At 47.4% G+C, this 21,905-nt stretch overlaps 1 protein-coding gene across 7 annotated transcripts in view; it reads left to right on the top strand.

Annotated features, from left to right (window-relative positions):
* Window positions 1–21,905, top strand: part of SEPTIN6 (septin 6) — a 32,392-nt gene that overhangs the window by 1,802 nt on the left and 8,685 nt on the right. For all 7 annotated transcript variants that reach the window (XM_072876941.1, XM_072876939.1, XM_072876943.1 and 4 more), the window contains exons 2-8: window positions 5,099–5,213; window positions 12,838–13,033; window positions 14,171–14,357; window positions 14,596–14,757; window positions 20,654–20,750; window positions 21,016–21,184; window positions 21,696–21,828. In XM_072876941.1, the coding sequence (XP_072733042.1) occupies window positions 5,099–5,213; window positions 12,838–13,033; window positions 14,171–14,357; window positions 14,596–14,757; window positions 20,654–20,750; window positions 21,016–21,184; window positions 21,696–21,828 (1,059 nt within the window). The remainder of the gene's footprint in view (window positions 1–5,098; window positions 5,214–12,837; window positions 13,034–14,170; window positions 14,358–14,595; window positions 14,758–20,653; window positions 20,751–21,015; window positions 21,185–21,695; window positions 21,829–21,905) is intronic.

Here is a 21,905-nt window from a genome sequence, read left to right as displayed (position 1 = left end):
GTGGGTGGAGGACAGGTGCAGAGGACCAGCTTGCCGGGCACTGTCTAACTCTCCATCTTTCTAGTACAGTTCAGAAAAATCATTAAGACTGCTGATACAGATACGTATTTTTTTAATTGCTGGAGGAGACTTCTTCTGGGAATGTGTCCAAACAGCATGGCGTTTCTGCAGCCCTTTGGCAGGGGCATAAAGAAATGTAATCTTAAGAGCTGTCAGAATTTGAGATTTCGGAAGCACTTGACCGTTTGTGAATGTTGAATGGCTGAATGATGCAGCGCGCCTGAGGAGGGTGGTCAATGGTCAGGAGCTTTGGTGAGATGTTTCTTGCTTTCCGTGGTGGCTGATTCAGAGCTATTTCTCTCCCACTTTTCTGTTGTTTTTCTTTTATATGCGTCCTGACGATTTGTTATCAGCCGAGCAAGGAAAAGAAATACAAAGTCTTTATCTACACTTTACACTCCTGCTTTGCATTTATCTTGTGGAGGATGTTTATACTGTCTGCTGGATAATTCTCTCATTGCATAAGAGAATTACACACTTGTACAAGTGAGAAGTAATTGGTACAAGTGTTGCTGTAATTTGCTGTTTAATTAGAGCCAAATGCAGTCTGGGGAAGTGGATGCCGTAACGCCAAGGTCATGAGAAGGGATCTGATGTTGTTCTGGCTTAAAGATGATGTGAAAAACTGTGGTGTGGAAACCTGAATTCAGGTTCTGCCTTGCTTTGTGATTTGACTTCTTGTGCAAGAGTTGTCTCAGGTATAGGGGTTAACCCCCCGAGTCTCAGCTTTACGGGGTGGCAGAGGGGCAGGGGGGTGGCTGCTGTGAACATCGACAGGGGTGGTGGAGCTCTGTGAGTGTTGTTTGATTTGTTTTCGTTGAGGGATGGTGCTGTTGTGTTTGTTCCAGCCGTTTGGAAATCCTTTGAAGGGAGAATCCAAGGCCTCGGCATTTGAAGTAATTCTCATCTGGGAAGAGGTGGGAAATTGTGTCCGAAGTACTAAATGTCAGCTGTCAGTGTCCTAAACAGAAACACTCTTTTCAATTAGATGCAGAAGAGGTATCGTACTGCAGTCTTCGGGAGTGTTTTCTTGTTGTGTGGGCCTCATTTGGACACTGGGTCCCTCGGGTTCACAGCTGTAGCATTCTTCATTTGCTGTGCTCTGCCTGAATATCACCAAGTGGAGGCTTTTCCTTTGCCATGGTGTCCTTTTTCATTGTTCCTTTAGTCCAGGCCACCAGAAATTGTCCTGAATATGGAGCATTGACATTTGCAATGATCAGCACCATTGCGTGTCTCAGGGAGGATGCTCTGCTTTATCTTCACAAAGCAGTAATGGCCTGTTGGGGCTCCGAGGATGTCGGGAGCTGACAGTGCTGTACCTACTTGTCGTGTAAAGCAGATCAAGGCAGAGACACACATTCAGCAAGATTTTCCTCTAATCATTTTTTCATCCCGAGGACCCTGAAGTGATTCAAACACCTGGAGTCTAAATCTTGCCCATTTTATGTCAACTAATATTTAATGTGCAGTGCTTTCAGGCTTGGGGTCATTTATTATAACATCTTTGTATTTTCCATATATTTCTGATAGTTCTCTGTAAGAATGAGAGTAGGCAGTGGTGGTTTCTGTGGCATGGAGAAGCCCTAACAAAAGGTGTGTAAATCCTCCAAAAACATGGAAAAAATAAAATGATCTCTCCAAGTGGCTACTCGTTACTTTCACTTTGCAATAGCCCCGCCTGGTAATGGAGCAAGAAAGCGCGTTGCTCTTTTTGTTCTTTTAATCTTGTTTGTGTCAAACACGCTTTGCTTCCTCCCAAGCAACAACAGCCCATTCTATACTAGGGGGGTCACTCTGTGTATATGGGGAAGAAAAAAGGCATCTGGTATCTTGGTGTGGTGCCAGTGTTCACACAGGCTTCCCAGAGATCCCGCCTTTGTCTTTGTTCCAAGAAGATGTTAACTTTAAAACAGAGAGTATGGAAGGACACTCAGCCATCCAGCACTCACTGATGCTTGTGGAAAAAGCCTTCACACAGACAATAGTTAAACCTTGCTTACCTTGTTGGTACCTCTTTATGTTTTAAATTTGACCTAAAAGATTGTTTTTGAAGATAAATAATGCAAGATAGCTCTTGAACACTTCTTCAGCAAAAAGCTTATAAACTTAACATATTCTCCTTCGGTTTTGAGCAAGGTAATCCAAATCTACATTTAATGCCCAGGCAGGATGACTAATTGCTGTGTTCATATGTTGTTTATGATGATGCTGTTTATATATAGCAGCATTCTGGATACAGAGACACCACTTGGTGCATGAAGGCTGGTGACTTGCACTGTTTCTTGATGGATCAGATAGAAAATGTTTCTTTTATCTCTGCAGGTTTGGTAATTGCTGACAACTTTCTGATATGTGTCAAAACCAGTCTGACCTTCCAACATTCTCTCTTTTTTTTTTTTTTCACCGCATCTGATCTCTCAATGCCTTGGCCAAGCAGGCTTTGGATTTTTAGCCAAAGTAGCACAATATACCTCATGGCTATGTACTTAACATGATGGTTCAGCTGCTGTGACTGGAAATCAGATTTTGCAGTACTTGTTTCCTGGCCTGTAGCAGCTGTGAAGTGTGGTTTAACTGCATTGTAAAACCACAGGTGACTAGAAGAAGAGGCTACAGGAAATGACTTGCAGGCTGAATTCTGTGCGATGGTAAATGCCTCCTCTCAGCCGAGAGTGGCTTAACTTCTACCGTTTATTTTGTTCCATCTGGATCGCACGTATATTTAGGGATGAGGAGAAGATTTGTTCTTAATGAGAGCCTACACTCCTGCCCACGCTTCCTGGGGAGAGTAGTGTTCAAACAGTCTTTCAACGGTGCAGTTTTAAGGCTGAGTATTAAAAATACACTTGATATTTCTCCTTCCCCAGGCGGAGTCTGCCCGTGGTTCTCTCTTGCGCCTTTGCGCACTCTGTCCACCCATCTGTTCTTCACCGGGGCCATGGTGCGCTCTCGCTGCAGATCAAACACTGCCATGAGATACCCCAGTGCTGGGTTTTTGTTTTGGTGAAAGCAGTGTAGGAGAGTTTAGGTGTGTCATCACAAAATCTGTGTGCCTGATGGTCTCCCTTGCTTCTGCTTTAGCTGTTTGTTTGTGAATTATTGGGCCTTGGAGCTGCAGCCTCAGAAGGCAAAAACAGAATCTGCTGGGGAACTCGAGTGCCTTCCTGATGAGCATGTCATTTGGAGGCAAGGTGCTCAGGAATTAATAAAGCACCATATTTGGTGAACATCTTGGCAGGAAGAGTCAGACTAATACACAAAATATGGCTAAGGGGAAACATATTTACACATCACAGGGTGGTAAATATGGTTAATGGCTTAAGTGTGTTTGGAGCCTCATATCTGGAAAAAAACCCCACACCAGGAAAACAGTAACAAGGCAAGTGATCGTACTCTGACAGGCTACTGTGGTAAATGTAGTCCTTGGGGAAGTTTTCCTAGCCTAAAATACCAGTGCCATTAACAGAAGAGGGAAAACCAGTATGCCTGTCCCTATAAACAGGCTTTCAAGATATGTGAAAACATGATTAAGAATAAGTTAAAAATGACACCCTATAAACTATTGCCTTTTGACTGTAGTATTTCTTGCAAACAGATGATGTCCCTGAAAGGCCAGAGGGGAATTTTCTGTATTTGACACTAAAATACATTGTTAAGAAAAGCCTTCGCTCCAGACAGGGAAGTACCTTGCCGGGGGGCTGCAGGAGGGGAACTTTCCAGTACACACAAATACACGGGGTTAGCACTGACTCTCCATTTTGCATGGTGCCATTTCTGAGGTTGAGCCTCTGCATGTAGTTTGTTACTGTCTGCTGTGCAGGTTTGGAACCCAGAGTGCCTTGGCATACATAGGCCTTTGTGCAATGGCCAGGTGAAAATTTCTGACCTCCCCCCTCCAGAAGCAAGTGGCTGTGCTGGGTGTGGAGCACAGCGTGAGCAGGAGCTGGAACTGGAGCTCGGCCCTTCTGCTCCCCAGGGCAGAAAGGGGACGCCTGGCCGGGGAGACTGGGTTAGTGGTGTCGGGCACAGGAGAGAGCAGGGTGTGGGAGCAGCTTCTCACGAAGTCGTTTGGGTGGCTGGGCAGGAGCGGCCCATCTGCTGGTACCTCCGCTCCCAAACCCCCGTGCAGGCTCCCTTCTGGCAGGGCTGCATGGTTATGAGCAGCTCAGTTCTGGACACCTTTTCCTCAGCTTTTCTTTCTGTTCAGTTCCTAGCTTTGAAAGATATGCTCCGAAGGCTGGTTAGCAACACTCAGAGCTGGAGAAGACCAGCTACCTTGCATGGTCTGGCCACTTGCCCATGCGAGCATCTTCCTTGCAGCTTCCTTCAATGATCCCTGATTTTCTGGTGCTCATGGCTGTTCTATAGATTTGGACAGACTGCTGTTTGCAGTCTGAGATTTTCATCTTCGCAACAATATGGAAAATATTTCTGTGTTTGATAGCTCAAAGACTGTATTCTCTGCTGTTTCTGTGCTACAGCACTTGAGCTTTGCAGAGGCAGTGTGTTTGGGTTGTTCAGTTACCAGATGTAGGTACAGTTTTCCTAACTGTTCCTAGCTAGTTTCTGTAATTGCAGCTGTGAACGTGAATTACATGTGAGTTACAATTCACATTAAGTGAATTGTAATAAGCATATAGGAGGAGGCATTGTTAATACAGTCCTTTGCACAGGGGATTATTTTTGTTTTCAGTATAAGGTCAGACTTGAGTGTCTACATAATTTCTCAAGAAACAAATGTTTTGCTGCTTCTTTATTTCAGCAGCTGTGTTTGGGTATGTGTTTTGCATGGTTTAATATTTTTCTAACAGGGCTACCTTCTAATGTGTGGCAAATGAAATGTTCTATTTGTGCTGTCTGGATTTGTTTTGGAGAAGAGGGAAGCATGCTGACACGATTTATAGTGTATGATTTACAGTATACATGCAAATCTCTGCTTGGACTGTGCAGTTGATTCTGTTTGGGAGGTCTTAAGGTTTTATACCGATAAGTGTATTTTGCTTGAAAATGACACAACTATTTCATTGTATTTCAGGGTGAAGGCTGTCGCACTGTCCCACTTTCCGGACACGTAGGATTTGACAGTTTGCCTGACCAGCTGGTTAATAAGTCAGTTAATCATGGGTTTTGTTTCAACATCCTGTGTGTGGGTGAGTATTTCCATTTTGGGAAGTTCTCTTGCTGAAAAGGGCTTCTCTGCAGCTGGATGTAGCTTGTAGGTGGCAGAGTTAACAAGGTAGCTTTGATTTAAATTTTCCCCACTGTTCTGTCTATTTTCAGTAACAAGATTTACTGGTGCCCTGGGAAATCCCTGCTGAGTTTATGCAGTATGGCTTGCTACCAAGCAGTGAACCATAGAAATAAAATGCCTAAAATCCCAGGCTTTTATTACGATCTTTATTTTCCTAGTATGTTTCAATTTCATGTTTTTAAAAGAAAATAGGTACTCGTGCCAGAGAACTTTGTTCTGAGGTCTTGTTTGGTTAGGTATTGAATTATTATTATAATTATTTTAACAAAATACCAGTCATGCTTGTCTTAAATCACTAAAAGCTATTTTTTTCTCCTCCCTTCTGTGCATACTTGAATTAAAATAGCGTCTGGCCAAGCCTTAGCTGGTCAGACGATTATCCAAGCTGCCATGTGGCATGGATCTCAGCTGGGGCCTGGCGCTGTAGTAGGACTTGGTGTCTGTCCCTGCAGCGTCTGCCCGTCTCACAGGTCTTCCCCAGGGTTAGGATCCCAAACGGTCCCTCCTCAGAGGTACTCCCGGGTACAGAAGTAATATCTTGTATGGCTTTGGTACAGTAGTTTGGTAAGGTGAATAAGGGAATTAATAATAGGGAATTAATAATTGTGTGATAGGACAGTTAGGTTGGTTTACTGATGCCAGTGCTCTGCCTCCAGGAGCAGGAGGTTATTGTGTGGCCATGGCTACTTGGAGTAAGCCCTGTCTGCAGATGCTCCCAGGAGTGCCTGGCATGACAGAGGGGAGAGCTGCAGCTGCGGATACCTCCTGGGGACTCATCTTAGCTGGTGGTCAGCTCTGCACCCATGCAAAGGTTGTCTGTCCCCTCCCGTGAGAGATCCACTCATGGTATGGACCTGGTGTTTGCCCAGGACAGGGTTAAGTCTGAGACAAGGGGAGTAGAGTGAGGAGGGGGGAGCAGAGCCTGTTAAATGGAGCTGAGAAGAAAACTTTCCCTGACAATGGCGTTCCTGTGAGATGATAAACTTTGCTGACAAGTGGAGGTCACTGTCAGGCTGAGTCGCTAGGTGATTTCCACAGTACGTGAATGTGATATGACCTAGTGAAACTCTTGTCCCAAAGACTGAAGTCTTACAGTGTTTCCTTTTGCATTTATCGAGCTGCTGTGTTTTTTTTTTCCTACAAGTTATAGGTGCAGCAGTGGATGCCTCCTGTGGTTATACGTTCACTTTGATGTGTGGAGAGGGGTTGAATGCCTCTGCTTTCCTCTTTGCAGGACAGAAATAGAATGCATTAATCGCTTGTTGATCTGAATAACACGGACTTGCCAAGATCAATGCACATTAGTTATTACTGTCAGTCTTCTATGAATAGTAATAACACAGACATGGTCAATCTCAAAATAAAGAAACTTTATAGAAGAATTTAATAAGCTTCATTAGAAAAGGATCTGCAGATCTTGAGTTGAGGAGGTCAGGCTTTAAAATGTCTTTTAAGAGTTGTCTGGTGCCGCTGTTAACTTGTGATAACAAAGTTAAACTCTTAAACATCCTGGAGAAAGAAAACAAAAAGTCCCAGAGTCCATCAGTCATTTATTCCATTGGATCTCACTTGTACAGCAGGAGTTTGGGGCGAAAAATTGAAAGAACAGGGAGGAAATGAGGATTGGAGCCAACAGAACAACAAGTAGGTAAACTGATCCCATAGGCCACTAAGCATGATAGAAAGGCATTTCATTGCCCCCCACATTTCAGCTGTGTTTGGCATCTGTTGGAGGAAAAATCCAATGACAATTTTGCTCTGCGCCATACTGGACCTGAGCCACCGATTCCTCCAGCTCCCGATGGAGGAGCCAAGGAAAGCTTCAGAAATTACTCTCAGCAGCACATCCAGAGTGGAGCAATTTTTAGCTCTTCTCATGCTGAAAGCTGTCTCCCCTTTGAGACTAGAGCCAAAGATAGAGTAAATGAGCAAACCTCTCATACGAAGTTAGGGGTTGCGGATGGTTTCTCTGATATTTTATTCCTCAGCACAACTATTTTCTTCCTAAAGCTTCCGTGATAAAATGTTAGTTGCCTCTTAGTTCAGTGCAAAGGCTGGAGAAGTATTTAATGGTTGAGACATTCTGTGCTGACTGTATTTCTCAGTGAGATGGGGGAGATAAAGAGGAAGAATAGACTGACATTTTTTAACAAACTTTCTCAGATTTGGCCAGGGTAGATTATAGTTGCATTAGACTCATATTCCATTATAAGCAGGAGTTTCCCCCTCCCTTTCTCCCGGGATTTGCAGGGGATTTGTTCTAAGCAGCCTATTCAGTGCAATGAGAAACAGCTATTTTGTGGCAGAAATACCTTCTCTTTTCCCAGAGGCTGTACCACAACTGCTTGAGGTCTCTCGTTCCAAATGAGTGAGTCCCTTGCCATGCAGGAGCTCTCACCGGCTGGGGAAGGGAGGGATGTGCACGTCCCTCATGCAGACCTGCCGTCTGCTCTCCAGCAGGCAGCTTTCTGTGGGGTGATGAGCTGTACAGCCTGGAAATTGCCCAGTGGTTGTTTTTGTGGTCACTGGTGCAACCAGCTGAGGAAAGAACAGGGTTTCTCCAACTGAAAAGCGATCGGTCTTCTCAGTCCCCTCCTGCCCCCTCACTGCTGGTCCCTGGGGGTGGACGGTGGTGGCTGGGAATTGGGTAGTCCTCCGAGGCGCTTCAGCATCTTTTGTGAGCCCATGTTGCTCCTCTTGCCCTCGCAGCCCAGCCTTTGCCTTGCGATGGGCAAATCGTGCGGTGTCTCCGTACACCTCTCAGATGAAAATAACTATTTTTTCCTCTCTCCGTGAGAGGTGGCCTTATCAAGCTGAGCTGCCTCAGAGCTTGTCTCAACAAACCTGCTACATTGGATTAGCTCCCATTTCTTCACATGAAAGAGCTATGCATGCGTATACATTTTCTTTAAGATTGAATTATTTGATATCTGGAGCCACAGTTGTTAATCTCCTGAAGGCCAGGTGTTGCTCTCTCATGAAAGGGCGCTCTCGTGAAAGCTTCTCCATGCCTTTGAACAGGGAAATACTCCAAGCGCTCCTCTGTCTTCCCACAGAGTCGATTGAGGATGATATGACTGGGGCCTCTTAAATCCTGAGTGATGTGGAGAGGGGGGCCAATGAGCAGTTGTTTGTTGTTTCACTTATGTACTAGTGAAAAGCAAATTAAATTGCCAGGCACAAAAAAAGAGGTACAGCTTTTGTGGTGTATAATTCAGCTTACTGCTACAGGGTGCTTAGGATGCCAAAATTTCTGTGGAAGGAAGAAGCTATGAAGGTGCATTCAAGCACAAAGATGCCCATTTTAGGTTTGGGAAGCTGGGAGCTTCCCAAAGGAAGGAGCATTTGCTGTGGGCGCAGCTTCTTCTGTTCTTCCACCTTAGCTGCTGGTCAGTGTCAGAGACAGGTATGGTAGCACCTCACCTCCACCTCTCACCTCATCTCCATCTCACCCAGAATAGCTGGTGTTGGGTAGCCCTCACAGCATGACCTGTCACTTGGTGGTACCAATGGCAGGATCCCTCACTCCTTGCAGCACTGGTACTTGCTGTCTTTTGGCATGGGCTCTGCCTGGTCACCAGCTGGAGAGCCCCAGAGAGTGTGAGCGAAGTCCTGCCCAGGCAACACAGGGAGCGCAGTCTGGTCCCAGGGCAGAGGATCTCTGTGGAGTAGCTGAAGGGAGGAGAGCGGTGCTTGTCCCAGCTGTGTTTTTGCAAGTGGTGCCACTGCTCCATCAGTGAGGGATTTGATGAACCGTTTCCATCGAGCACTGAAGATGCCACGTGCACGTGCAGTTGGAGCAGGGAGCATGTCTCAGTAGACCGAGAGGAGGTGCAGGGAGCCCGGCACGGTGTCTCTAGCCTGGCAGGCTGTTGGGTGTTAAGAGTGGATGGTGCCTTCCGGGCACTGGTGTAGGGTTGCTGCGTGTCCAGAGCCTGACTGGTGTGGTGTATCTTGCCATTTTTTTTTTCACATCTCTGAAAATCATCAAATTTAACAGCAAAAATCCATCCCATGATGAAAGGCACAATGCTACAGCTTTTCAGTAGCTGTCAGAGCTTCCTGGTGCAGAACTCTTAACAGTGAAGGTTGCCCTCCCTGCCCTGTCCTCCCCACAGCGCTTTGTCAGCCCTGCTTTGGGAGAGCAGACCACTGCCGAGTTGCATAATCCTTAAGTACAATTTTGGAGATCAAATCACATGTGTGCCTATAAGCCTGACATCAGGAAATAATCTCCCTGCCAAGGACGCCTCTCACTCAGTTTGCATACACCGCTGCTTTTTCCACGGTAATTCTGCTTCCCTTAATCCCCATTCATCGTTTCTGCTTTTTGGAGAAGATTCCAGCGCTGTCGGCTGGAACGAGCACAGACTACTTGTCCTTTTCATCAGACCATCTGTTCCATCTGGACTCCTGTCCTTACAAGAAGCAGTTGGCACCACTTACATCTTCCAGCCAGCAGAAGTTGCCTCTGTGTCAGGCAGAAACTCCCAGGGAGATTCAGAAATCCTCCCTTCTGTCATTTTGCCCTTCAGAGTAGCACTACTTCCTAGCTCTGGTCATATTTAACACAGCAAAGCACTTTATTAACATCGTAAATCTTTTACCATCTCATGTCACTCCATCAGTGTTAAGGTTGTGTTTCTTTTAGCTGAGACAGTCATTCCTCTCTCCTCCATCCTCCTCTTCCCTGGCAGGCTTTAATGCCGTGCTGTGTCAGTGGGGTTACACAGTGCAGGGATGGGTGTATTTGCTGGCTGAATGTCATTTCTGGTGTGCAGACTTCACATTTGAGATGCCGTGTTAGTGGCTGGGTGCTTTTGTGTTTTAAACACAAAGTTGTAGGTGTTTGGATGGGCAGCTCCCACCTATGGAAAAATGCCTTACCAGTTTGGATCTTCCCCTTCCAAAAGGAAAACCTCAGTGTGTGAATTCAAAGTTGCCTTTGCTGGCCCTGCGTAGCTGGCCTGAGGTGGAGTATAAAAGCATGTTCCATCTTAAAAATTTGCCCACATCTCTTATGCACCTCTCCTGGCCCCTCTGACAGTTCAAGTCACTCCTGCTGGAAACAACACATTAGACTGATTTAAAGTAGGCAATGATTAGCAGGTTCAGGATGCGTTTAACAATAGTCTTGGCCTGACGTGAACGCTTTTCACCCTAAAGAAGGAGGGAGGCAGAAACGAGAGGTGGCTTACAGGGTGTTTTGTCTGCCTGGAAGCCTGTATGATTTACACGCAACCTTGTGTATCTGCTGCAGAGAGCAGCTCCCTGCCCTGGTCACCGCTCCTGCTCCCCTGTCACCCTGTCCTGCAGCCCTGGAGGCTCGGGGCATGGGTTGCTGGATCCAACCCTGCTCCAGGGCCTGCCAGGCTGTGGGATGGAGAGTGCAGGACAGCGGCACAAGAGGGGGTTTGCAGGCTGGTGTGTGGGCGATGCTCCCGCACCCCAGCGCTGACGAGCTCCCCTGTCCTGAGACGCCTCATCAGGGATCCTGGCATTCACAGGCAGGCAGCCAGCTCCCTGCTCTGTCCCACCCATCCCTTGGCAGGGGCTCTGGAAATGCTGCAGCCTTCTCAGGCTGTTTAGATTTTTGTCGTCTTTTACACTGCTGTTTTCCTAGAATCCCTGAGAAAGGCCCGGCGGGTTGTGCAGGCTGTCTGCAGTCACGTCTCAAAATCCCTGTCCAAACTGTCGCAATGCTCTGGTCTGCTGTGTTTTGTGCACCTGCTCCCCACTTGGGGCAAATGGTACCCCAAAAGCCCAGACTATGGCATTCCAAGTCAATGAAAGGCTTGGTGTGATCAGCCATAAGTCTTCTGGATGGTCCAGCTCATTCCTCCAGTGACAGAGATAACCTTGTGCTTTGCTGGGTCCCCCTCCCTTCCTCCTGCCGGTGCACACTGGTCGGCGGTGTTGTAGATACGGCTGATGCATTAACGTAGCACAAGGGATTGCAGCAACACTAGCTCCTAGTGCTGACTCCCTCTTCTCCCCTTTGGACTGCAAACGAGATTGGTGCGAAGAGCAACTGGATTTGTGGCTGTTCTAGTTGTAGCTGGCATCACTTGGTGATGGAGCACAAGCTCTTAGCTGGCTCCCAAGCAGCTCTGCAGCTCAAGGTGTACATTGACTTTCAAATGTTAGTGAATCTTGCTGCCTCTGGAAAGATTCTTGATATATAATCCTGGCAATCTGAGACGGCTCAGTTCCCAGAGCAGTGGATGTTTGCCCTGCCCTGCCTGTCATGTACTTCAGCCTTGAGTGAGAGAAGTCCCTTCTGAGGGACTGAGAGAGCGGCTGAGAGAGGAATTTGCCTGCTTGCAAGGGTGAGGCTTGGAGATTTGGATGGGGGAGGATGGGGAGGAGTTTCCCCCTGTTGAATTGGGCATTTCATGCAAGTTTGGATCTGTTGCAGAGCTCTAAGCCTACAAAAATAAGAAGCTCTTTTCTTCTGAGCAAAATAGGAAAATGATGAAGTCTTGGTTGGGAGCTGAGGGCTCAGGGAGGGAGGGGAAGGCTGCTTCAGCCAGACACAGTCTCCCTGTGGTCCTGCAGCAGGCTAGAGGAGCAGCCTTCGCAGTGGGTGGGGTTCGGCCGGCTCCTGAAGTTCCAACAAAAGCCAGCTGGGCGGCTCAGAAATCGCTGTTTCCCCAAAACACAACAGCCTTCACAGGGCAGCAAACCAGACTGCTTACGAGTTTAGCACAAAGTCAGATCCTTTTGAGCTCAGAAAGCTGGCTCCGTTGTCAGAGTGTGGCAAGGGAGGCTGCCCTGCGGAATGAGTGTATTTGTTTTGTTCTTCCTGGGATGTATCTAAAACAAATTTAAGACTGGTCTCTGGGATTTATCTCTTCCTTCCAGACAATAAAATAGTTCCCCGTGGATAGATGGAATCCAAATAGCAGTTCAATGCTGCAGAACTTTTGGAAGCAGATTTTGGAGTATTGTATAGCTTGTGTAGCCCCTAAGGTATGGAAACCAGATATTACAGAAAATGTCCCCTCCCAGTCTAGAAGCCTGTTCCCCCAACTCAATCTGTTGTGGGTACAAGAAGCCAACTGCACAACTTGCTGTAGGACTGGAACCAACTCTCAGTGTTTCTGCACAGAAGGAGGCTATTTCAGTGGCTGCTTATTAGAGGCATATTGATCTGGAGCATCTTTTTTTGGAAATGGCAATGAGCCCCATTCCCCCTCCCACTTTTTAATGAATACAGCATCTTCTGTAGTGTAGTTGTGGGTTTATGCAGGATCTGAACGATGCTTTCTCCTTTGCCTTTTCACCTCTTTCTTTTCATCTCTATTTTCTAACGATATTAATGGCAATTAGACTGTGAAATGTAATTTGCCCGGAATACAGACCTCCCATTGTACATGGCTTTCTGCTTGCCAGACGATCCCTTTGGAGCATGAGATCTGCCTTCATCTGCTACAATTTCACCCCTGTTAATGTTTGGAAGCTGAAAGGCCAAGCCATATTAATATTCAACAGAACATTTAAACTCTCTTTTTCTCCAACAGGGGAAACTGGCCTTGGTAAGTCCACCCTCATGGACACACTTTTCAACACAAAATTTGAAGGTGATCCAGCATCTCACTCACAGCCTGGGGTCCAGCTGAAATCCAATACCTACGACCTGCAGGAGAGCAACGTCAACCTCAAACTGACTATTGTGAGCACAGTGGGCTTTGGGGATCAGATCAACAAAGAGGACAGGTGAGTGAGGGGGGAGAGAGGCTGTATCGTGACCTGGTTTTCTCCTGTGCCCTAGTTGGGCCAGACTGCGCTGTAAAGTTTTCCTCCTTCCTTCTTATGGGTTGTCCTTGTCATCTCTTTGGGATGGGACAGGTAGAAGAGAGGACAGGGGCTGTGGTGTGTCAGCACTGCTCCAGCTATCAAAGCAGTTTTTCTCATGCTGTCAGAGCAATATCTGCCCTGCTGGCAGCCTTCTGCCCAAATTCATCTGGTAGGGAGAGCGGAGGGTTCCAGGGCATCTGTGCTTGTTTCCTTGTGCTGTGCTGACCGCAAGCTGCCGACCAAACCACTAGCGTGGTCTAGTGACCGCTTGGCTTAACGGCCACTTCTGGCAGGGCTCTTCCATGTTGCCAAAGAAAGCACGATACGTATGCAGTGAGATGCCCTGGGGAGGTATCTCTAGCAGCTCACGTCCCAGCATGGCTGGAGCGCGGCGGTTAAGGGGTGTGTAGTTCAACTAGACTGTCTCCAAGGTGCATCTTCACAGAGGCATTGCAGATGGGATTTGCTTTGCTGTGGGTCTGTTAGATTTTCTTTTCAGTTTTGTTTAAGGTGCACGGATGTCCTTTATATTGTGAGTCTGACAGGCTCTGTATTTTAGATGGCCTTGCAAGGGAGTTGCAGGGATTTCCTGCCCCAGAGCACTGGACAAAGGCAGTACTGAATGGAGGTGTGTCTTCCACGTTCAGGACTCGGGGCTGTGAGAGCAGCAAGCTGTTTGCTCCCTCAGTGCAAGCAAGGGTTACATACTGCTGCAAATGAGTCTACGTTATCCTTCTTTTAAAAAGTCTTTCACGGTCACAGTTGAAAGCATGAGAGTCCACTTTCCCTGGAAAGGATGGTGTGTCGCCTGTCCTCTGCTGAATCTCCAGTACTGTGTTTTGTCAAACAGGCTGCTAGAGTCTGATGTAAGATTCCTTCTCAGTAGTGCAACTTTTAAATTTCTTACGGGTGGGGAGGAAGGGAGATTGAGAGAATTGATCTTGGGAAGTGAAATCTAACAAGCAGCTTGTTTCTTAAAAGCAAGCAAAGGACCACTGTCTGTTTACTTCTCTGACTGTGAGATGTATAACTCTTTTTTTTTCCCTTTCACCAAAGCTATAAGCCCATCGTTGAGTTCATTGATGCTCAGTTTGAAGCCTACTTGCAAGAAGAACTGAAGATAAAAAGGGTCTTGCACAACTACCATGACACCCGGATCCACGCTTGCTTGTACTTCATTGCTCCGACAGGCCACTCGCTGAAATCCCTGGACTTGGTAACAATGAAGAAGCTTGACAGCAAGGTAGGCACGTTTAACTCTTACTGGGCAGGTTTGCCAGGTACGTAGCGGAAAGGCTGCTGCTTTTCCAGGGCACGTCTCCCCACCTTGAATAGCCCTTATGCTAGTGAAGATGACTGGGTTGGCAGATAAATCCTGTAGATTTATTGAGCACTTTTAAGTTTTTGTAAGTTGTAATGCAGACTTGGAAAAACTCCCTGGAGCAAAGCTGAGGGCTTCTTACCACTCTGTTCCTTTCTAGGTGAACATCATTCCCATCATTGCCAAATCTGATGCCATTTCCAAGAGTGAGCTGACCAAATTTAAAATTAAAATCACAAGCGAATTGGTCAGTAACGGTGTTCAGATCTACCAGTTCCCAACAGACGATGAATCAGTGGCGGAGATAAATGGGACAATGAATGTAAGTGACTCGGCACTTCCTCCTCTCCCAGAACAGCACTGTCACTGTAGGGGTTGGTGGCCTATATTGGGGTGCTTCTTAAATCCACTTTCCCTTTTATTTTGTGTCTTAAAACCGGAGGATTTCAAAGGGATCCCATCTTTGTAGTGTCATCCTAGGCTAGCAGAGCCTTGTGGTAGGCTACTGCCTCTCTGGTGGGCTTTTCTAGTCAGAAAACATATGGTCTTTTAACCCCTTCCTTGTCCTAATGCATACCTGCTGAGGGACATGTAGGAAATGGGACAGATGGCAAGGCCTGGGTGTGCAGGGCAAGGACAGTCCTGGGTTATGAATTAATCAGATGGGTATTATCTGTCTGGTGTGAGGGGCAGGCTGTCTACAGACATGCACCTCTCTGCTCCTCGCCCTGCATTTTTCACACCAGACAATTTTGCTCTCCTGGGCTGGTGTTTCCTGCGAAGCCCTGCCTCCATGGGTGTCTCCTCTTGCCTGTGGCTGTCCTTGCAGCAGAACCCCTTCAGCTGGCCGTCTCTGGGACTCCTGTCTGCACTGAGTTGCTGTTTTATTATTGATTAAGTTACTTAGCTGGGTCCTTGGTCTGGTTTGGCCTTTTGGCTCTGGTGCTGTTGGCCAGAACGGATGGACAGGGGGATACAACAAGGCTGGTTAGAGCACTGGCTTCCCTTGAGCTACGTCGAAGTGCTGATGTGAGAAATAAAACACAAGGGTGGGACCAGAGGCCCATCCCGCCCAGTGGCCCTAAACATCCCTTCCCTAAGAGAAGAAGCTCTTCTCTTCCCTAAACATCTGCTTTTGGTCACTTTTGGAGTACATAAGAAGAGAGGGAATGTGTACAATGCTTCACTTCCCCCAAATACTTCCCTAGCCTCTAACTACGTTCAGCTCGAGGGTGTCTCTAGATTTCTGTCCCATGCATCACCTGATGCCCCCCCACCAGTGCACTTCCAGGATCCTGTGGCAAGGAGTTACACAGCTTAACCAGCAACGTGTGAAAAACAGTACACAAATGGGGCCAAGCGTGTCTCAAGGTGCCTGCAAGTGCTCCTTCTCGCTCTGGTGTTCCCAGTATCGTGGGTGCCTGTCTGTGGCTCCCTGAAGACAGAGCAAGGTGTCCTTTGGCCCCTCTGGCAGCGTATCCTGACCATGCTCCCATTTTCCAGAAGGCTTTTAGGGGCAAGCAAGTAGGGGAAGTTGCTTGCTTAACTGCTGTTGATGAAGTACAGGTCTAGCTGATGTGCTTTTGTGTCATCTCTTGATCTAATATTAATAGTTGTAGAGTGTTGTGGAGAGGCCTGAAAGAAACATGAAGTTTGTCCTACCGTAAGAGCTGTCAGTGGTGGCTTCCTGGTCAGAGTAGTTTTGTGATGGCATCTTTCTCAGTGCTTGATGCTCTCACTGAGCAGGACTACCGTTACTCCAGGAAACGAAGATTCAACATCACTCCATCCTCAAGGAACCGGAGGTGTGATGACAAAGGGAGAAGTCCTCTCCCCTTGGCCCTTCTGAGGGCAGAAGTAAACCTCTGCTCGTCTTTCCTTTCAGTGATTTACGTGTCTCCTGGGAAGGGAAATGCTGTCTCGGGTTGTAGATGTTCTGGGTTGTGTCAGCTGCTGCACAGAGAGATCAACTCTTTAAATCCTCCATTAAACTGATATAAATCATAATTACCAGATTTATGGGGACTAAGCAGGCCAGAATCTGAATCTGATCAAGGCAGTTTTGCAGACCTGGAAAACTTGTATCCAAAGACTGATTTTATTAGCAACGTAAGACAAATCTGCTTATGCTCCAGGTCAGGAGATGAGCTTGTGGAAGGACTGAGACCAGTAAAAGAGCTAGGATGGGTTGATTTAGGTGTGTGACTTAAATTGCCAATTTTGGTCATGTTTAAAATTGAGGAATGGGAACCTTTGATTTAAATCAGTTGCCTTAACCTTTGTGTCTGTACTTCTCTACAGAAAGCTTCATTGTCTTTGCCTGTTACAGATCAACATCTTTGAAAGGTTATAAATGCAGTCTTCATGCTTAAGTGGTGCTTCTTGCTGACCAGCAACTTCTCTGGATCAGTTACTTTTTTTTTTCTTTTTTAATTACAGAGAAAATTGAGACTGGTCTTTTGATTACTTAATGTTTTGCTTATAACCTGCATTAGTTGCATCTTAACCTGTATCTTTTACAAGAAAAGTAAAATTAGGCTTTAAAATATGCAAACTCACTATTTCATATGCATTTTACTTTATTATATCCACTTGTGCTGGATACATTAGGAATTTTTTTCCAGAGTATTTTGCATTGCAAATTGGCTTACTAAACAGAGAAAATATTGCCTGATCTGACAGGAGTTGATTAACTGAAGGATTTAAAATCTGTGCCATCATGATCAGAAACAAAAGTATTTAACCATGAACAAAGGCATCAAGTGAAGTATTTAGAAAATAATCAGATTAAAGAAATCTTCAGAACAAAATGCCTGATTTTCCTTGAAATTGATTTGGTCTTTTTGAGAATCCCACCAAGCATGTATTTACAAGTTCAGAGAAAACACTGTCCAAAATTATTGCGGTGTCTTCCCATCTGGGTTTTATTCTTAAATCAAATAAGAAAAACAAGCTCTCATATTCTTTCAACTCCCTATTGGCTTTTCCATTTTGAATGAATTAGCCTAATTACTGAAGAAAATATTCTCCCTGCACCTGCTAGTTAAATGAAACCACATGCAGCTACATGAGCTGTCCCACATGGTGGGAGCTGGAACTTCCTTGCTGAGGGAAGAAGGAAATCACCAGCGCTTTCTCCCTGGCAAAGACAGCAGACGAACAGTTGGTACCAGTGGAGGAAGCGACTCTGCTGTTGAGGGTAACTGGGCCCATGGACGGCCAAGGTTCCCATGGACGGCCAAGGTTCAGGCTGTGCCTGTGTGGCCATAACATGGTGTTTCTGCCACTGTCTCAGGTTGCTCCTCTTGCTCCCATTGCTTGCTTTGTCCCTTGGAAATTCCCTTACTCTCCTGGAGATCTGGATACGAAGTAAACAAAAAGCATTTACAGCTGTGGGAGAAGCTGACCATGGGATGCTCCTCATGGACAGTCCAAAGAAGCCAACAGGGAGGTCTGGAAGTTCTCACCCAGAAGCGGCAGGATTGGAAGAGGAGAGAAGTGGGCAGCTCCGGTGGGCTGTGGAGGAGAGGATCACCAGTGGGGAGCACATTGCCTCTAGCAAACATTCACCTGATCCTGTGTCCTGGAGGGGGACAGGAACTGTGATGGCTTTTCCTCTGGAAATAGCACTGTGTAGGCCTGCAGAGGAGGCTGTAGCCTTTGTGGGGTTTAGTACCTGGGGTGTTTCAGAGTTTCCAGCAGTTGGACACAGGTACAGACCAGTTCCAGCACGTCCTGTGGTGAGGAGCCTGACCTACAGTAGGTGAAGAGCCCACCAAGTGCCTGGCAGTAGCCAGCATGTCCCCACGGTGTGATGTCTCCGGTTCCTCCCAGAGCAGCAGACGGTGGCGTGTGGCCCTTGCTCAGCCCTGGGGTCTCTGCTTGCCCTCTTCCTTGTCAGGCTGCTTGACAGTGGCTGCACAACGGGACACCAAGGGACATGCAAGGCCTGTTTGCGGCTGGTGGAGAGGCAGAGACCTGCTCCACAGGGACCACTGACGATTCTTCTTGACCCCATGTGCAGAAGTGTTTGTGGATAGTGCTGCTGCTTGTGTGTGGTCTGTCTTGAAGGCAGGAAAAGCTACAGCTTGTAGAAATGAGGTGGCAAGTTATTCCTTTGAAAGCTGGCTAGGGGAGTTTCCCTCATGTTGCGGTATGGAGGCTGTTCAGTTGAGACAGCTTTGTTTCCTTCCCCTCCAGTGTTTTGTATCCCCTGCCCTTTGCGACTAGACAGCCTTCTGCTGAAAATCAGATTCTTTCAACCCAGGAGACCGCTTTGATTTTTTTTTGCTGCTCGGCCTCTCCCGCAGGGAACTTACCCTGCACAGAGCAGGCACAGCTCCATGCTGGCCTGCGTCCCTCCAGGCGCTAGCGCATCAGCATGATGGCAATGGTAACTCGGCATGGAGAGTGACCCAGGAGGCCCCGGCGCACAGAGGCTCTGCATGGCCCAGGATGGCCCCATCAGGCTGACCACCAGCCCCACTTACTCTCCGTGTGTCCCATGCGAGAGCTGGGAGGCCAAGGAATAAAAGCTGAAGAGCCCACCTTTGTGAGTGCTTGCAGGCAGTTTTGCTGTATTTGGAGCTTGACTGTACGAGCCACACTCTGAAAGCAGAAAACATCATCTCTGAAACCTTTTGCTTGTACCAGCTGTCATGAACTTGTCCAAGTTTTCAGATAACCTGTGGAATGAAAACTTCACTACCTGCTCTTGAGAGCAATCCAGGGTCACAGATCTGCCATATAATTGGCTTCCTGGGGCCCTTTTAATTGCCCAGAACTCAGCACACTTTAAAAGCTCTAGCTAACAAATGTCACTGCACAAAACTCAGCAGAAGGGGTGGGTGCAGGGAGCTGGCAACTTTATTTTTAAGTGCTGAAACCTTGCACTTGACTTCTTTGCAGCTTGGCAGAATGCAGTATAGTTCCCAGGAGCAAGCGGAGGTGGGGAGAGATCTCACTTATTGCACAACAGATAAATGCAGCAAAGTACGATAGCAATGTCTGGGGGATTTTCTTGGCTGCCTGAGTTTGGGGAATGAGGGGAGTATAATGTGAGGTCTTCTGAGCCTAGAGAGGTGTCAGGAGTGTTTCTGTTCCAACTCTGCTGAGCTTGCACTGGGCGATTCTCTTAATCTCTCTGCAGAAGGCAAAAAATACCTTCCTTACTAAGAAGTGACTATTTTTTGGTTTTGAAAAGCAAATCCCTCTTGTTCTTAGTCAGCCTTCAGGTACTTGTAACAACCGTACTCTGTGGAGTGTGTGTCTCAGCTTGAAGAGCATAACAAGGCACAGTTGAGCTAGCAGCACAGCTCTGCTCTGCTGTCCCCAGGATCTCTCCTCATGGGTGTGATCCCTGGATTTGGCCTCCTTTGTCCTCCAGCTGTGCAGCCATCTAGCCGTGGCTGTGCGTAGCATCAACATCATGAGGATTTTAGAAAGCCTTCGGCACTCCTTTGGGTTTCTCAGAACCAGTTTTGATAAAGGCTTTGGGAGAGGGGGTGCTGAGGGTGAGCCCCAACACAGCCGCAGGAAGCGTGAGGCACTGTGGAGTGTTAGCATGGGGCAGGCTCAGCACAGCCCCAGGGAATGCAGAGTCCTTCCCAGCTCAGCCTGGGGCAGACCTCAGGGCACAGATGGATGCGGAGGCTGACCTGGAGCAGGGACGTGTTCAGTGCTTCCTCAGCAGGGCTGAAGCAAGTGGGGAGGAAGGAGCTGTTACTCTGGGGGTGAAGGAGGGACTTTGATCTCATGATCTGATAGAGCGAGTTGTCTTGTGCTCCAGTGTGAGCTGAGGGAGTGGTGGGGGGAATAAAATCAAGAAGGCTCCAAGACCTCTTTTATTGCTTCTGTGCTTGTGCAGATGTTCTCCTCAGCCATGGCAAGCCCCTGGGACAGCACCGCAGTCAGAGCCGCGCAGCACGTTGTTCGAGCTGTCATTCTGATGCTAGTCTTGCACTGGCTCATCTCACCTGAGATCCTGTGGCTGGGAGGATCAGCCAGGTAGAGGATATAGAGTGGTAGCACTAACAAGGTTTCCAAAAAGGACCCTCCCTTCTCCCCCCTTGTCTTGGGCTAGTGGCCAGTGACTAGACTCCCTGAGATTAGCGTGTGCATAATGACTGTCTTGCTCAGTGGCTGTGCTAATCTCTGTGTGCTGGCAAGTCAGCCAGAGTTGAGAGGGACTAACATGGGTATCATATAATGTGTTCCAGGCCCACTTGCCGTTTGCAGTGATCGGGAGCACAGAGGAGCTGAAAATAGGAAACAAAATGATGAAAGCTCGTCAGTACCCCTGGGGCACAGTGCAGGGTAAGTTCAGCCCTGGGATTTTCATGGCATGAATGGTGACACTTCTGCCAGGAGGCAGTGGGCTCTCATAAGAGGAGCAAGGGCCTGCTGTACTTTAATATCTCCCTGGGGATCATCCTTTGTTAAATCCATGTGTCAGGCCTACAGTGACAGTTTTCTCTGCTCAGAAGGGCTATTAAACCTGTTGGAGGAGTAGACAGGTGGGTAATGTGGGAAGAGACCTTTTTTCTGCCCCCATCTTACTCCTTATCGTGTCTTCTTACAGTGGAGAGTGAGGCTCACTGCGACTTCGTGAAGCTGCGGGAGATGCTGATCCGTGTGAACATGGAAGACCTTCGCGAACAGACCCACACACGCCACTATGAGCTGTACCGGCGATGTAAACTGGAAGAGATGGGTTTCAAGGACACCGATCCAGACAGCAAACCCTTCAGGTGGGATCCCTGGGGGAGACAGGAGAGCTCGAGAGAGGCATTGTTGGATGCGCTGCGTGTGTGTGTGTATGTGTGTGTCCTTGAGAGAACATGTAAAGAACCAATGCAGCAAGAAAACCTGCCAGGTCAGATAAATCCAGACTTCAGTGAAGGTGCTGACTGAGTGAGAGAAGGTGAAAACACAGAGAGTGTGTGCAGGATTGACTGTGAAAACTGCAAGTATAGGAGTAGAAATGTCTGTGCTGCAGAGATACAGCAGAGTCCCTCTGAACTAGTGTTTGTTGCCAGCTAGTCTCTTTGAATTGCCCAACATTCAACGTACAGAAAAGTGCAATAGCTTACACACCTCAGAAACAGTTGGATAAAGAAGACCTTGGGCACATGTGGGTGGGTGGGTGAGTGGCAAATGTGCTGTGGGCAAGCAATATTCATGGTGAGGGCCTGATTTCAGAGCCTCAGGGGAAGCAGAGTTTGTCCCAAGTCATGGCACTGGACTTTCCTTTCTTTTTAGCTTACAAGAAACTTATGAAGCCAAAAGAAATGAGTTTCTGGGGGAACTGCAGAAAAAGGAAGAGGCAATGAGGCAAATGTTTGTCCAGAGGGTCAAGGAAAAAGAAGCAGAGCTGAAGGAGGCTGAAAAAGAGGTGAAGACTGCAGTACTTGTCTTTTCATGGTTGTGAGTGATAGATCTGCTCCCAAGTAGGTAGCTGCTGCCAAAGCA

The sequence above is a fragment of the Ciconia boyciana genome, chromosome 12 (assembly GCF_034638445.1).
Source record: "Ciconia boyciana chromosome 12, ASM3463844v1, whole genome shotgun sequence".
In the NCBI taxonomy this organism is placed as follows: Eukaryota; Metazoa; Chordata; class Aves; order Ciconiiformes; family Ciconiidae; genus Ciconia; species Ciconia boyciana.
This window is presented reverse-complemented; position numbering and strand designations above follow the sequence as displayed.